Here is a 17,403-nt window from a genome sequence, read left to right on the forward strand (position 1 = left end):
AACTAAACAAAAAAAAACTTACTGAGATACAGTTCCACTGGTTCAGTCATCATTCTATTAACTTACCCAAATGGCTTATTTATTGCTGAACCTTGAAAACACCTCATATCGTCTCACATTTTGCAAAGGACAAGACCGACTTGTCATCAATCTATCATACGCAGTTTCAGATGCCTAATGAGTAGTACCAGAAGTCAATTTTCTTTTCCTTTTCTTAAGGGTGATGGGGCCAGTTGTAATATTCTGACTGTTCTATTTGGAATTTCTTAAATAACTTTTGTTGCGAAGATCAAATCTTCAAACTTACCAAATAGATGGGAGCATTGAATTTTGCAAAACATACGTTCTATCCAGAAACAAGAAAATACTCCTAATCATGATCTGGAAAAAAAAGAAACAAGCCAGTAAACGCCATGAGTTAAATTCTTTGTAAAGTAATAGAATATATTGGAATCCCTCATAATTTTAGTGGTTATATTATAGAAAAAGCTAGTTAGCAGTGTCACAATTGAGGACTTATTTCTTCAAAATGAATCATTTGTCATTTCTCCAATAAGTAGCTAAAGGTACAATCTGAATAAAAAATAACCAGGATTCCTGGTATAGCTCAACTAATACAGTCAATGGCAAAGTTGTCACAACTGGACTTGTTTTGGAAGCAGAGTAGTCACAGTCACAATTACACAAATGATCTTAAAATGGTGACCTGTTCTGGAAACTAAATGTGCAGAGGTTGGCAAGGCAGTTGCTCTTTACAAGAACAGGCCTGCCATGATTATATACCCAGGTTCATATTTGAATACTAGGTACTTGGTGATACTAATAAATTCGACAAGTACCCGTGGAACTGTATTCCAGTTTACAAAAAACACCAGAGGAAGTAAATAATGGGAATAAAACAATCTACATTTCTGCATCATTAATGGACAATTAGATCTTTCGAGGCACTGGATAGCAACCAGGCAATGAGTTGGAGAGATTGAGGAACTCAGTGGTGCACAAAAGCAGCATTAATACTTTAAAGTCAAGACAGATCTTGAGGGATCAAATGCCAGAAACAAAGAGAGAATGCCTGAAGGACCAATTCAAAGCAAAAAACAATTAGATGACCACTTCACGAGGATAAAAGACTGCATTCTATCAGAGATCTAGGGACACAAGTTTGATCCTGACTTCCAAGTGCTGCCTGTGTGGAGCTCCTCTCGTGATCATGTTGGTTTTTTTCCCACATGTCCCAGTTTCCTCCCACATTCCAAAGATGTAAATTAATTGGCAGCTGTAAATTGCCCCTAATATAGGTGAGAGAAGAATCAAGGGGAGTTGATGGACACATGAGAAACAATAGACTGCAGAGGGAATGGGACTGCAGATGTAATTACTCTGCTGGGAGCTGGCAAGGACGCAATGGGCTGAATGACTTCCTTCTGTGGCATAGTGAGCATTCTGTGGAAAAGACTGCTTTATTGAATCTTTGAAAGACTAAGTGTAGGTTTTTGATGAAGGCAATAACATTTTCAAACACTACACATACAAAAGATATGCAAAATGCTAACATTGTGAGTCATAAGAGTGACTAGTACGAAAGCTAGAAAAAGCAATTGGTAGACTCTTCAACAGGTTAGGGTTAACCCTCGTCTCGGGGAGGGAAGAAATTGGCACATCATCCAAGAGAACTGAAGGAAGTGACAAGGCCAATATCTGGTGAATTTTGTACTGAGGAGATTTCCTGTACTAAATGCTCTCCTCAGCAGGAGAGCTAATTATGTATCTGCAAATCTGTTGCCCATACACTGGAATTCAACAAAGGATCAACTCATACATCTGGAATAAAACTCATTGTTGGGAAATGAACTGTTTTAGATTGATTCTCATTTGAACCACCTAATATTTAACTTTTGGGCCAGCAAGATGAAAATTCCTTTTCAAGTTCTTAAATACGTCTCTGATTTCTCCAGAACTGCAAGAAATATTCATCTTTCCTGCAAACTCAGAATTGAAACAGACTTATTAACTGTTGGATTCCAAGTACACAATATCATACAGAAATAGATTAAAAATACTTTTCTAGTGGCTTAGGTTCAGCCTTCGAAAGAATAACTGCCTGACCATTAAGTTCAACAAACCCCAATGGCATGATTACCATTGCTTCAAGAACCAACATTTCGAAGAGGAAAGTGAAACAGAAAAAAAATTGAACCGGAAATATCATCATCACCCTTCCCTTCCCAAGATAAATTTCAATATAACTTCAGTTCGAAGTAAACAGTATTTCCACTATATATTCTTAACTACTTTTTAACTGAAATAAATCTCAAATTTGTGGTCTTACTTACCATTTGTCTGCAGTGATCCTGCCAGCATTTATCTATTTTCTTTAAAAAGAGAACACTATCCAAGGAATCCGTGGAGAATTGGTTAAAGAAAACGGAAAATGCAAAGTTAGTTCCTAGTGAATGAAGGAAAAGAAATTCCCAGGCATTTACATAGAAATATTTTCAAATTCATTTAAATAATTTCCCTCGATTTGATAACCCAATTAAAATGGAAGGGAAAAAAAACAAATTCTCACACACTTATACTAATGAAAGAGGACACCAGGTGGCCTCTTACATTAACTGATGGCCCTGCTTAGGAGGACCTAGGGTGAGGACCATTCTTGCTGCTCCACATCACTAAACCAGTATTATAACTAAATTTGGAAATTCACCTGAGGAGGTGGTGGAAGACAAAAGAAAAACCTTAGGTTGTATAAAATACAAGATAAAGTACTATTTCAGGAAATGCCACCATCAGTTCTGAAAGTCAATGAAAATACTTTCAATGTTTACCTGTGCTACATTGGTAGTCATTGAGTTCAAGGCTGTGTACTGGAATAATGTTTGAAGATAAAGAACTCAAACACAGATAGAATGGTTACTAGAGTACAAACAAATGCAGAACATGCTTCACACCCAGTAAATTGTTTCTAAGTGTTGTCACTATTGTTTCTCAAACCATGTCTATTGGCGCACAGTGGCACATACAAAGAGAAAAAAAAGTTGCATGGATGGATAAGCTATTTTACTGATGGTGGTTGAAGCTGTAAAACTAGAAAGGTCTCCTTGGTCCTTTATGAAGCTATGTGGTGCTTTAGATTGACACAGTGACAATCTATTCTGATGCATTTATGTACTCTGTTGGCAAGGGCCATTTGAAACAAATTTTAATAAAGATATTACAATTAACAACCCGAGTTTCTAAACAGTCTGCTGGACTGTAAGCGCTTGATAACACTCCCAGCAGCTTAAGAACGGAAGAGACAGGAAAGTAATTGTCATTCAAAATATAACAGCTCCAGCCAATTAATTCACAATGAAATCCATACAATGCAGAACCCCCCATAATTCTTTAAAAGTCTTACTGGTCTCTTTCATGAATAATAGTTAAAGACCTTCACACTAACCAATAACAACCTCCGTTTGTTAGAGTCAAACACAATGGTATAAAAGATCATAAGACATAGGAGCAGAATTATTCCATTTGGCCCATCACGCCTGCTCCGCCATTTGATCATGGCCTCTCAACCCCATTCTCCTGCCTTCTCCCCATAACCTCTGACACCCTTACTAATCAAAAACCTGTCAACCTCTGCTTTAACTATACCCAATGACTTGGCCTCCACAGTCGTCTGTGGCAATGAACTCCACAGATTCACCACCCTATGGCTAAAGAAATTCTTCCTCATCTCTGTTCTAAAGAGATGTCCTTCTATTCTGAAACTGTGCCCTCTGGTCCTAGACTCTCCCACTACTGGAAACATCCCCTTCACATCCACTCTATCCAGGCCTTTCAATATTCAGTAGGTTTCAATGAGATCCCCCTTCATCCTTCTCAACTCCAGCGAGTAAAGGCCCAGAGCCATCAAATGCTCCTCATACATTAATGTTTTCATTCCTGGGATCATTCTCGTAAACCTCCTCTGGACCCTCTCCAACGCCAGCACATCCTTCCTTAGATATGGGCCCAAAACGGCTCACAATACTGCAAATGTGGTCTAACCAACACCTGATAAAGCCTCAGCATTACATCCTTACTTTTATATTCTAGTCCTTTCGAAATGAATGCTAACATTGTATTTGCCTTCTTTACTACTGACTCTACCTGCAAGTTAACCCTTAGGGAATCCTGCACCAGGACCTCCCAAGTCCCTTTGCACCTCCAATTTCCGAATTCGTTCCCCGTTTAGAAAGCAGTCTACACCTGTATTCCTTGTACCAAAGTGCACGACCATACACTTCCCCACTCTGTATTCCATCTGCCACTTCTTTGCCCATTCTCCCAACTTGTCCATGTCCTTCTGCAGACTTCCTGCTTCCTCAACACTATTTGCCCCTCCACCTATCTTTGTATTATCCGCAAATTTGACCACAAAGCCATCTAAAGGAGAGCCAAGGAGAAAATGAGGGTGAAATCATATGGAGGTAACAGGAAGTTCAATGCTTTTGGGGGGGGGGGGGGGGGGGGGAGGAGAAGAGAAGGACAAGGTGAAAAAAAGAGGTAATAGAGGTGATGGTGAGAAGTGCAGATTCCAAGTGCATTGGGGATGGAGGATGGAAGATGGAAGGAGGCAGAAGAGGGATAGATAAATGAAGATGGACTTTCTCAATACCTGCTGCCCCAAAAATAATAGAAAACCATTCCTGGAAGCTGAGTTTTCAGACAGTAGCCAAATATACAAATGCCATGTTTGTTACTAAAATTTACAGTTGAGCTCAATTTCAGTTTTATTGCCCTCACAAGTACCTCCAGTAACATTGTTTAAGCAAATTAAAGGATATTCTCTGAATTGGTGAATTTGAGCTTTGATGTGATCCTCACAGACTTGCCTCAGCTGCTTGTATAAATTTGCTGAAACTTTGTAAGAACAAAGGTTCTCCACAGCCTAAAAATAGAAAACATTATCATGAAGGAAAAAAAATATCTAGCTAGCCTACACAATATACAATCTAGATATTTGTTAATTTTTTTTTGAGTGATGAATTTTCAACCACCAAGCTCATTTTAGCTTGGTTATAATTCCAAGGTTCCACAAACATGCATTAAGTTTGCAAGCTGAGATACATGCACCAGCAAGCTACTTGGACACACTGATCATTAAAGCCATTAAGAAACATTGGGACTTTTAAAATGTGCCTTTGGTTTGACACTGCCAAATTCCCTTCAATAATCTAAAATAGTAATAAGGAGGCCAAATAAAACTACTCAACTTATGCTGAGAATTTTATTTATCTTGGGAATTTTAGAAGTTCTAATTTCACTAGCCTGGAGTTTATTTTTCTTACATGGCCCGAGACAACATAGATCAGCAGTCTTTTCTGACTGTCAAGAACATCACAGCCAACTACCACTCTGCTTTCCCCACACATTTTATTGGATAGTGTTAAGGACTTCAACTGATTTTCTCCTTGCAATCTCAATAAATTAGAAGGTCAAATTCTTGCCTGGAGTCCTGATGCAGATTGATTTGCCCAAAATAGACAGCAACAAGAGGAAAAATTGAGGGGAAAAGAATTTACTTATTTGGAAACGGGCAATATTAATTTAGCATGCAACACTAAATAAAGTGATTAAGACAGAAACCTGGATATCTTTAGTCATATCACTACTCTCAAAATACCCATTTCATACAAAACATGCATCATGTTCATCACCTGATAAAGTTCCTCTAAATTGTATTTGATAGAGGTGCTCTTCTGAATTGCTTCTACTGCTTCTTTCAGTTTTTGCCAAGTTTCATTGGTGTAATTATCAGGCAGTTTAGGTTTATCTGAAATTAAAAAAAAGAGTGGCATCTTCACTTTTTGGATTAATGAGCCAAAAGATAAGTTTTGCAAATTCAGTACTTTGGGAAAAAAACAAAGAGACAAAATACTAAAAAAAACTTAGTGTAGCACATTCAGCACAAGATGCATCCCCACAGAACATTAGCTGGCAATCAAAACTGATTGCAGAGATTCCTTGACATCATATGGCTATTTTTCCAAACTCTGAACAGAGTAAACAGTTACAAAGGGATATGTTTCTTTAAACCCACGATTGTAAGTAAATTAGATATTTATAATCAATTGTGAACAACTTGCTACATTTAGTTATCTCTAACATGCTACTTTTCTTTGTTTACTTTTTGCTTGTAAAAGGAGACATGAAGAACACCTGGGTTCACTTCTCAATTCCAGCAATCCATTGATCAGTTCTGCAAAGGGCGCAGTTGTAAACATCCTACAGGAGGCCAAGACAAGATCAGATCTGGCTATTGTCTTGCATCAAACAACTTACGAATACTCATTACGTACAATGCAACTTAAATTAGGAGTCTGAAGATTTAACTCGTCAGCTTGAAACACTCAGCTAAAGGCTGCCTATCAGAATAAGGAAGAAAATAACAAATTAAAAATAATTAACTGGATATTTTATTCCATTACAACATATTTTCACCTGAAGCAACCGTGCCCAAAAAGTCAAAGACAACAGATAGCCACCTATGTTTTCATTGACTATACACATTCTTGGCTTTGCAAACTTTAATAAATTCAGCTAATAAGTTCATGTATGAAGGGTTCATCGTGCACAACAAGAAGCAAACATTAGTGCATTTAGACAACTGATGTCAATTTTCTCGATCAGCCATTAAGGCAACAAAAAAGTTTCAATGACGTGTCAAAATTATATCCATATTGTGGCTGTAGAATCAAATAATAATTCTATGCAGGAGGTAGCCATCTGATTCAGTAAGCCTGCATGGATTCATTGTACAGCTATCCAATTACTCTTCCCTATTCTTCTTTCATAGGCACATACTTCTTTTTCTCCTTCAAATATTTATCAGATTTACTTTTGAAAGGCACAATCACCACACTTTCATGTAATTCATTCCAGATTGCCAAAACTTGGTCCATGCCAACTAGCTCATTACATTACAATCTCCTACCAAAATATATTTCACACTTTTACATAACAAATTTAACTTGCCATTCCTCTACCCATTCCACCCGTCTGCATTTTTTCTCAAGTTTATTACTGTCATCCTCATGAGGATTTTCTACATTGTTCACAATATGAAAGGTTTTGCAGATACTCCAAGGATGCACTTTTGGACAGATCATACACAATTCCAAAATATAAAATATTTCTTGCAACACAAAATATTTGATGCTTTATCAAAAATTCTATTAAAATTTAAGATTACAACAAATTTCGAACTATTAGCTTTCAGAGAAATCACATTTGACATATCTATCAGTTAATGGAAAGTGCAGAAAAGACAGGATGTGGTGCATCTGGACTTTCAGAAGCCCTTCAACAGGTTCCAGAAGTTATAAAACAAAATTAGAGCACATGGGATTGCAGTTATGTACTGGTATGCAAAGAGCATTGGTTAATGGATAGAAAATAGAAAGTAAGAATAAACAGGTTATTTTCAGTTTGGAAGCTGTGACTAGTAGAGAATAGAAGGGATCAGCGCTGGGACTCAGATGTTCACCATTTATATCAATATTTTATACAAGGAGCATGCATAATATACCCAAATGAAAATTTACAAAAGACTGCAGATACTGGGAAATTTGGAAAGAAAAATTGTGTAAAACAGGTAGCATCTATGGAAAGAGAACCAGTTAATGTTTCAGGTTGAGGACTCTTCAATGGACTGGGAATGAGAGAAAACAAGTTTGTTTTAATCTGCAGAGTACATGGGAGCGGGAGAGTAAAACAAAAGGAATACCTGACCAGGTAAAGCCAGGATTGCTCTGGGGATAAATTGTAGAGTACATCTAGTTGATTGGTTAATGGAAACAGATTGAGAAAAGAAAAAGGGAACAAAAGTGGTGAGATGAGAATTCAAACAAAGGAAAGTGATAAGGTGTGAAATGTAGGGCTGTAGGTCCTGCCCAGGTTAGGCTGTGCTGATTGAGAGAAAAACTGAGCCAGCATGACAGACTGTTGACTTATAGTGGAAGTAGCAATTTCTGCTGCAAGTCATCCATCTGTCATGCTGGCTTAGTTTTTCTCTCTTCATCAGCACAGTCTGTCCTGCTAGGCATGTCCAACAGCCCTGCACTTCACACTTTTTAGCATTGCTTTGTTTATATTCTCAATGTCTAACCATCCCTCTCCTACCTTCTCTGCAATTTATGCAAACTTTTCTCTCTCATTTCTGGAGGATTTTCAAACAGTAGGAAAAAGCCAACTGAAACAAGGGAATTTTAATCAGATAGGTAGTATGAAAAGGAGGATGAAGGCAATGAAACTCAGCAAAATAAATAAAAATGGGACTTTGAATTAATAGATTCAAGGCTGAAGGATACACCAACAGGCAGGAATGCCCAAATGCAACTGAATTGTTGGAACTAATCTACATGCAGAACTCATCACAAACATTTACATTTAAAACAACTTGCTCTTAATATTGCTCAAAAGAGGGATAAACATAAAATATACATTGATTTCTCAGTCACTGGTTTTGCATCTTAAGCTCTTACTTTATGGAGGCAGACACAGCCATGCCAACTCATTCAGTAAAATAAACTAGTTTTGAGATACTACCCGACATACTTTCAGCCAGTTTGCACTGACTATAGCCAGCAGTTATAGATGGAACTGCCAGAGTTTAATCACTGAAAGCAAAGTAGCTTTTGGGCTTCCATGCACACTCCATGAAATGCCAAAGTCCAGGACTTAACAACAGATTTGGAAGTCTCTGTTTGTCAGTTCACTCTGTTTATGGCACCCAGTCTTGCGGGATTCTGCAGAATGGTGGGGGGGGGGGGGGGGGGGGGGGGGGGAAATAATCTCTTTGACCCTGAACCACATTACAAAGATCCATTGATTTTAATGGGGATTGTAAGCCAAAGATTTAGCAGCTGAAGGATGTTTTTTTTTAAATTGCTTTAGCTTAATAATTTAATTACCTGCAAGTCTATTATAATTATTCATTTTTAAAATTAATAATATTGAATTTGTTACTTTATTTTAATAGCTTTTAATTGTCTACAAATGTCTGCAACATTTGAAAACTTGTAATCAATGACAACTTTGACAGCTAGTAAAGCTGAGACCCCAGCCTTGCTGGCTGTCAAAGATTGCCGCTGAGTGCACACAACTGGACCCCAAGATACAAATGTAGTTCCAGGTCCTCATCAACCTAAAAAGGCAAGTCGGGTGTGCAAGAACCACCGGTGGAGATACTAAGTCTGTAAATATAAACCAATATTGTATAGATGACACCAAGATAGTATACACCAAAAGCAATTTCTAAATTTCAGAGATCTCCACAATTTTCAATTAATAACAATAAATGCAGATATAAATTTCATTGATGCCTAGCCATGAATACACTGCTATTCAGTTCTGCATTTTAAATCCCAAAGACATCCAAATCGACAGTTAATTGGCTACTGTAAAAAAACCCATGTGTAGCTGGGCGGTAGTGGAGTTCATGAACACCCGTGAAAGGGTAGGTTTTCAAGAAATAAGTGAGGGAATGGGACTGCTCTGTGGCACAGTCTGGATGGGCTGAACAGCCTCCAATGCTGCAAGGAGAAAAATATCGTAGCTGCCCGTTTACATTTGTGGATAATTATAAGGGGCCCCTAAACTTTATTCTACATTCATCTGATGCTGCTATTCCAAGAATCTAAAGTCTGCTGCGGATTATGTGGAGTTTCCTTCCTGCATACCTACAGCATACAGAAAAGTTTAAAGTGCTCAGTTCCAATACTCAGGAGAATCATGAACTCAGAGGCTGGGAATCTGAGAATGAAGCAATGTGCTACATGTGAAAGATTAAAATAAATTGAATTTACTGGCTTGCAATTATATTTAAACAGCTCTGTGGCAACAGTTGGACATTCAAATGTTTCTTGACAGTTCTCAACCACATATTGGAAGGAATAATTCCACCAGTAGACAATTTTCTAAGTTTTTCTACCCTGTTATATGGTCATTGCATAAATGGGAAAACTGCATTTGCTTGAATGCAATAATTTTAAGCAGTGGAAGCTGCAAAGTCTTTCATATTTAGAAATTCTCGGTGCTTCACAGCCAATTAACTATTTTAGTCACTGTTACAAGCCAATTTGTAAAAAGCATTACTCAGACTTCTTTACAACTTGGGAGGCCATTCTCTTGGTTTGAGAGCTGGTATCGTCTCAATCACATCAACTGCATTCCCCACCTTACTTCCCTGTAACCTATTTTCTCCCATATGCCTATCAATTCCTCCTGCCACCCACCTACATCTGCCGTAGCCAATTAACCTACTAGCACATCTTTATACTGTGGAAGGAAACTGGAGCACCATGGGAGGAACCTGCACAGCCATAGAGAGAACATGAAAGCTCCACAAAGACAGAACTGGAGATCAGGATTGAATCTGGGTCAGTGGAGCTGTGAAGCAGCAGCATTACCTGCTGTGCCGCCCTGCGATATACTATTATTTTTCTCTTTGCATTTTGGGGATAAATAAGAATCAATGAACGAGGGGAAATATCATTTTCTTGAAAGGATACCTTGGGGTCCTTTATGCCTACCCAATTCTGCAACTTTTCAAACACACAGCATTACCAGTAATCCATTAAAGCTTCAGCACAGATCTTGTCCCTGGAGTTAACACAAACCTTCTGATTCAAAAATGAAAATGCCATCATTAAGCCGAACCCTGAACTGAGGAAGAAGCATAAATAAACAATGAATAGGCCATAATCATGAGTTTTGTATAGCTGCAAGGCTAGAAAACAAATCCCAGATGATAACAGGTCTGCACAAAATGGTGATACCAGTAGTATTACATAGAGTTAGCCAGCCCTAATCCCACCTTCAGGAACTTGGTTCATGGATCCACAGATCATAGCCCTTTAAGAAACACATGCAAATACTTTTTAACTATCTGATAAAGGTTTCTGGCTCTATGACCCTTCCAGGTAGTCAGTTCCAGACCATAACCACCCTCTGGGTGGAAAATAAATTCCCTATTTCCCACTTAATCCTTCTACCAATTACAATCAACTTATACTTCAGAGTTTTATCACCCGTCTGCGAAGGGAAAAAGTTCCTCGTAATATTCTACACCTCAATTAAAACTCTCCTAGCATCTTCTTCAAAAGACAACAACTCTACGTTATCCTCAATGCTAAACTTCTAGTCAACAACCTGATAAATCTCCTTGGCACTATTTCCAATGCAATCACATCTTTCCCATAAAGTGACAACAAAAGCAGTACTCCATACTTGAAACGTGGCCTCATTACTATTGCATTGTTCTAGAAGGACCTTGCTCCTTGTATGTTCAATGCCTCATACACTTTGCTAGTATTGCTATTTTTAAGTATACATGGAAATGCACTCCAAGATACCCCCCCACCCACCAATGAATGGCTTCACACTTCCTGCATATTCCTTTGCCTTCTTGACCTCCCCAAATATTTTACTTCACACAGTGGATTAAATTCCATTTGGCACTTTTATGACCAACTGACCAGAGCATCTTATCTCACTCCATTCTAATACCCCCTTCTGTCAATCACAAGACCAATTCTTTCAACATCTCTAACTTCTACCATGTCACCTACATTTAAATTTAACTACTAATATATTTGACACAGAGTCAAGGTACCAAGTGATAACAGTTTCCAATCACAAACACACCTATCAACCATCATCCTTCCTTCCCTGCCACGGAGTTCATTTCAGAACCAAATTGTCACTCACCCTCCATGATTTTGTTTTTGCCCAGCCTGCCAGGAGAGACATTGTTAAAAGCCAAAGAGGGCAGAAAAACAATGATCAGTGTCTCTTTATTCCAATGTTACCTTTTCTCTTTTCCATAATTACATTAAATGATTAGTACCACAAAACTGTTCCATCACTAATAATCTTGTCCTTCCTGCTTCATTGTTAAGGTTGTTACCTACTGAATAAAAAAGCTCTCCTGCATCCCCATAAATCTTTCACTGTCTGCATCCCAGCTAATACAAGAGTAATGGAAGCATTGAAATTTCTATTTCTGCAATAGTGATTTTGCACTTCACAGAAATTTGCCAAAGTAAAATCCATTCCACTTGGACTATTTGGAGGTCTGCAGCTTACTCTCAACAGTGTGGTTTCTTTTATAATTCAACTCATCGAGCGTCATTTGATGATCCTTCCCACATATGATTTTCTTCCCATTTTTAACAAAAATCATCACCCACCCCAATCATCACCCCATTTTTTGTATCACCTTCTCTTATTTGAAGAGCTGCCCTCTTTATTTCTTGCTTCAGTAACCACTAAAACATATTTCCACATGCCTATTGGAGCCCTCAGCTCATCTGATTTGCTCACTCTTAGTGCGTTTAGGTACATTCCATTAAATAAATCAAACACTTTTGTTTCCTTTCAAACTTTTGTTTGCATTGCCACCCTTTCCAGCTTTCTCTATTTTAAACACATGCTTAGCTTCCCACCCATCGTTAGCTTCAACCCTCATGAACAACATGAGCAAACTCATCTCACCCCTACAAGGCTTCATGTCCACTCTCTGTTAAGGTCACACATTTGGTTTGTACAGGTACCACTGTGCCCAAAACTAGACCCAATGTCCTGAGAATCTGTAACTCTTTCTGCCACATTATCTTCCAGCCATTCATTCATCTGCACTCTCTTTTGATTTCTTTGCTCACTAGTAAATAGCACTAGGAATAATGCAGTGATTACCAACTTTGAAATCCCTCTCCTTTCTTTACTGAAAGTCTGGAGATGTGGTCATAGTATCAGCATGGAACACATCTCCATCTATTCACCACTCCCTTTGAGAAAGTTCTGCAGTTGCCAAGTCATACTCTTAAACCTGGCAACATACCATCTTGGAATCACACCTACAAAGGCAAAAACGTCTGTCTGTGCCTGCTTAGAATCACCGATAAGTACCACTCTCTACCTTTCCCTTCCCTGTATGTAAATACGCCACCCATGCGGCCACAGCCTTGACCTTAGCTGCAATTCCCCATCAGATTCAAAACCAAATTCTGCTGACAAAGCACAATTCCTTCAGATGGGTCTCCCAAACAAACTACCTGCTCTTTTTTTTGTCTGTTTGGCAGTCACCCAGTGCCCTGGCAAAGCAGATAACTCTTTCTTAGTGATAACCAGTATCCTTTTTTCTAAGGCATCAACTCGGGCTCAGCTAAAGTTCACTCTTTGGATCTGACCTAACCCAATCCATTATAGAGCATCATAAAGTTCTACATATCCAGATATCAACTCAACCTCAACATTCCCCACAAAAAAATTATCATTTAACAAAACCACTTCTTTTGCAATTGAGATTCCTGACCAACATCTCAATTAACCGTCTTCCTCTTAGAAAATGGGACAACTCTATTTGGGTACAATGCTTCTTCCTTCATCTGTTCCTGCAACTAGGGAATTGTTTGCCAGTATAAACTGCTGCCTAGCCACAAGAATAACGACAGAGACATATGCTCAGAGTAACAGTAAATTTACTCACTTATTCCCTTAACATCTATATCACTAAACTGTTAAATAAAGCTCTACTTTTACTCAAACTTTTGATATTTCTTGCTAAAATAGTAACAGCATGACAATGTGCAAAGACAATGACTGGAGTTAGTTTTTCATTTACTGGAAATATAATTAGCCACAAATAGCTACCATATTGGCCAAATATTCATGGAACTACAAACTGCCTTTCTGTCCCCAAACATTATTCTCAAAATGCTGAATACTGTCAATTCATATTATACAACAGCACGTGAAAAGTGTTACCAAATTAAAATGAAACAGAATATAGATGAATTATTTCAGTGGTTTGCTCTCTCATCTGCAAAGTTATCCCTATTTTTTCTTTCAATTCCCAATTTACCAAGAATTTCAGATCCACAAGTCCCTTACCCAAAGTCTCATATCAACAGAAACTGTTTGCAAATTACTACACAGAGAAGGAATCATACCTAAGATCTCTTTATTGACTCTAACATTTTGCCCATCTCAAGTGAGTCAGCATCCAATTTAAAATTAAGCAAATTTCTATTTCTCTTATGCACTTGCCACCTTGAGAGTACAGAAGATGCCAAGATGATCACAAGTTCAATATCAACCTTGTATTATCTTAACCAATCTCTAACAACCCTACAAAGAGGATGCTACAACTGTTGAAATGGAATAAATAAAGCTTTTTATCTCATGTCAGTTAAAGGACTAACATACCCAGGTTAGGGTCAATCTGTGAGGAATTAGTTGATGTCAATAATGTTCAAAATGAAGAGAAAAAAATGAAGTTAAAAAATTAACATCCAATGGTTTATCAAATAGAATAGGAAAATTACAATTTCTCTATTTTTCTGTATACAAAAAGTTGAAGTGCAAGTTTGGTCAGCATCGTCATACCCAAGATACAAGGATGTAAAGATACATTATTCTATTAACACAAGCACACCATTTCTGCCCAGTACACCTGAACAAACCTTATTCTTACCGTAGCTTGTTATTTCTAAGAACTTCAGCAATAACACAATTGTAAATGACAAGTACAATATCATACTGTAACTAGCAATTTAAAAAATATATTCATAGATTAAGGGTAAAAGTGAAGTTTAAAATTTAAACAAGGGAAATAATCTGACCTTGTTTTCTGTTATGCCAAATTTTATAAATGCATAAATTGGACTTATCAAATTGGCAGATAATAGTTCAATTTGAGTGTGCCTTGAAAAAATGAGGTGGTAATATAACTATGTCGTGATGATTGCTTGGACACATACAAAATAGTGGAACATAATGTCTTAGAAGGCACTTTGGACCACATTAAAATCTGGAAATCAATCTTAACTATGAAATGAATTTTGTAAACTTGATTCTTAGTGACGTGCACAACTAAACAAAATTTATGCATAATTATGGTTCTTTAACTGAGCTGGTATAGGCCTAGGCAAAGAGCAGGCCTGAATCTGCTAGCTGCCACATTTTATTTTAAAACCTTATTATACCTTTGAAATTTTTAATAACTAATTTTTTAGCCGTCCCCGGCTTGCTGGTGGCGAAGGTGGTGGACTTGGTCAGGCCGTTGGCGTGCCCCGTTAACACGGAGCAGCTGCTGTTTTTCCTCTGCTCCTCCGCCATCATCACATCGAGTCCCACAAAGTCCAACGAGTCCTCGAACTTGACTCTCTTCTGGAGCTGGTGGTTACAGCAGGTGGAGGAGGAGGAGGAGGACGACGACGACGACTTGGGGGCTGAGGAGAAGAGTTGGAGCTGGGCTTGCTGGGGCGTCTGGTGCTGGAACTCGCCGGCCTCGGCTAACTTTCGCTTCCTCGGACTAACATCAGCCTGTGGTCGCACCTCCTGCGGCGAATTTTGTGAAGAGAGGCCCGTTCGAAACATGAAAACTTAAAGCCGACGCCGTCCTATTGTTTCTCTTTTTTTTTAATAAAAAACACACGCGCGCGTTCGCGGCCACCACAGCCCGGGGGGGAAAGCGGGAAAACGGGGGAAAAGGAAAAAAAACACTAATTCAGAACCGACTCGGCGAGATTTCGGTCACTTGTTTTGTCAATAGAGTAAAATGGCGGCACTTCCGCCGCCCCGCGGCCCGCCGGGAAAACTCCATCCTGTGACGTCACTGGGAGCCAGCCCCCTCACCACCCCCCCGCCCTCCATTTGCCCGCCAAATGCCACTTCCATCTCGGACATTGAAGCCGCCAGTGAGGGGAAAAGTCATCTCTGCTAAGTTTCACTCGTGAAACGTGGACCATTTATCTCAGGGGATTTTCCAATATGTGACACTGAACCATTTCAAAGAGGGTATAGCATTGCAGTTGTCCCCCATGACTTTTGCTTCCTTCTGGAGTTTGGTTGGACAGGGTCCTGGGAGGGTGGGTCCATCGCAGGCAGTAATAGGTGTAGGAAAAAGGGCCATTTGGTTTGACGCTTCCCTCTGGAGTTTGGTTGGACAGGGTCCTGGTAGGGTGGGTCCATCGCAGGCAGTAATAGGTGTAGGAAAAAGGGCCATTTGGTTTGACGCTTCCCTCTGGAGTTTGGTTGGACAGGGTCCTGGTAGGGTGGTTCCATCGCAGGCAGTAATAGGTGTAGGAAAAAGGGCCATTTGGTTTGACGCTTCCCTCTGGAGTTTGGTTGGACAGGGTCCTGGGAGGGTGGTTCTATCGCAGGCAGTAATAGGTGTAGGAAAAAGGGCTATTTGGTTTGATGCTTCGTAAATGACCTGTGTTTCTCTGGTTGTCTACTTCTCCGGTGCTGCCACATTTGAATAAGCATCCAAGTGTTATATTTCATTTGTCACCAGGGTCCCTGCTGTCCCCCAACACTTCCTACTGTTCCTTTTCATGCAACTCGTATAAGATACCCTTATTAGTCACATGTACATCGAAGCACACAGTGAAATGCATTTCTTGTGTAGTGTTCTGAGGGCAGCCCGCAAGTGTCGCCATGCTTCTGGCGCCAACATAGCATGCACCATCTTAGTCTTCATTCTCACACTGCCACACAATGCACTTGACTTTTTTTTAAACAACAGGCAACAGAAAGAGTGCAACATAGCTTCACCAGGTTGATTCCCGGGATATGGGATTTGCCATGTGAGACAATTTAAGCAAATCTGATGTAGAATAATGAGAGGTGATCTTATTGATGCATGTAACATTTTTGACAAGGTAGATGCAAGAATGATGGTTCCCTTATCTAGGATGTCTAGAACTGGGGTGACAACTTCCAAATAAGGGGTAGACCATTTCAGGACAGAAATGCAAAGATACTTCATCAGCCAGTGATAGTGAACCTTTGGAATTCACCATGTTCCTTATTTAACTGGACATAAATGGTTACATTTCATGGAAAAACATTGGAACTCTCGATGTCAACACAAATGAATTAATAGTATAAAAACATTTTTAAAATTCTTTATGGGCTCTTACTTTCTGAAAAATGACCATTTTGTTGTTTACGTAACAGCAATATTCTACACTTTAAAACAGTTAGCATTTGTGAGAAAATACAAAGGTATTCTTGTCAGAGCATTGCTTTCACTATGGCTGGAATGCCTAGAACCAAGGATCACAGTCACAGAAAGAGTAGTTAGTCATTCAGGATGGAGATTTCTTCACCTGAAGGTTAATAAATCTTTGAAATTGTTTGTTCAGGAATGCTGTGAGGCACAGATACTGAGCATATGCAAGGGAGTGATTAATAACTTTTTAGATATTATGTGAATCAACAGATATAGAGTTAGTGCAATTAGGTGGCAGTGATGTAATATAATCAGCCATGATCTTACTGAATGTTGGGGCAGGCAAGTGGGGACAAATGGCCTACTATTTCTATTTTATATCTTCTTATGTTTTTTCCTGCTCATACTCC

At 38.9% G+C, this 17,403-nt stretch overlaps 1 protein-coding gene across 1 annotated transcript in view; it reads right to left on the minus strand.

Moving 5' to 3' along the window:
* Window positions 1-15,606, minus strand: part of cul4b (cullin 4B) — a 57,885-nt gene extending 42,279 nt beyond the window's left edge. Inside the window, exons 1-5 of the mRNA XM_052021058.1 lie at window positions 15,021-15,606; window positions 5,691-5,806; window positions 4,818-4,921; window positions 2,334-2,403; window positions 308-381 (exon numbers count right to left, since the gene is read on the minus strand). Coding sequence (XP_051877018.1) covers window positions 308-381; window positions 2,334-2,403; window positions 4,818-4,921; window positions 5,691-5,806; window positions 15,021-15,414 — 758 coding nt within the window. The 5' untranslated portion in view covers window positions 15,415-15,606. The remainder of the gene's footprint in view (window positions 1-307; window positions 382-2,333; window positions 2,404-4,817; window positions 4,922-5,690; window positions 5,807-15,020) is intronic.
* Between the last annotated feature and the right edge of the window lie 1,797 nt (window positions 15,607-17,403).

Source organism: Pristis pectinata, chromosome 8, assembly GCF_009764475.1.
Source record: "Pristis pectinata isolate sPriPec2 chromosome 8, sPriPec2.1.pri, whole genome shotgun sequence".
Taxonomy (NCBI): Eukaryota; Metazoa; Chordata; class Chondrichthyes; order Rhinopristiformes; family Pristidae; genus Pristis; species Pristis pectinata.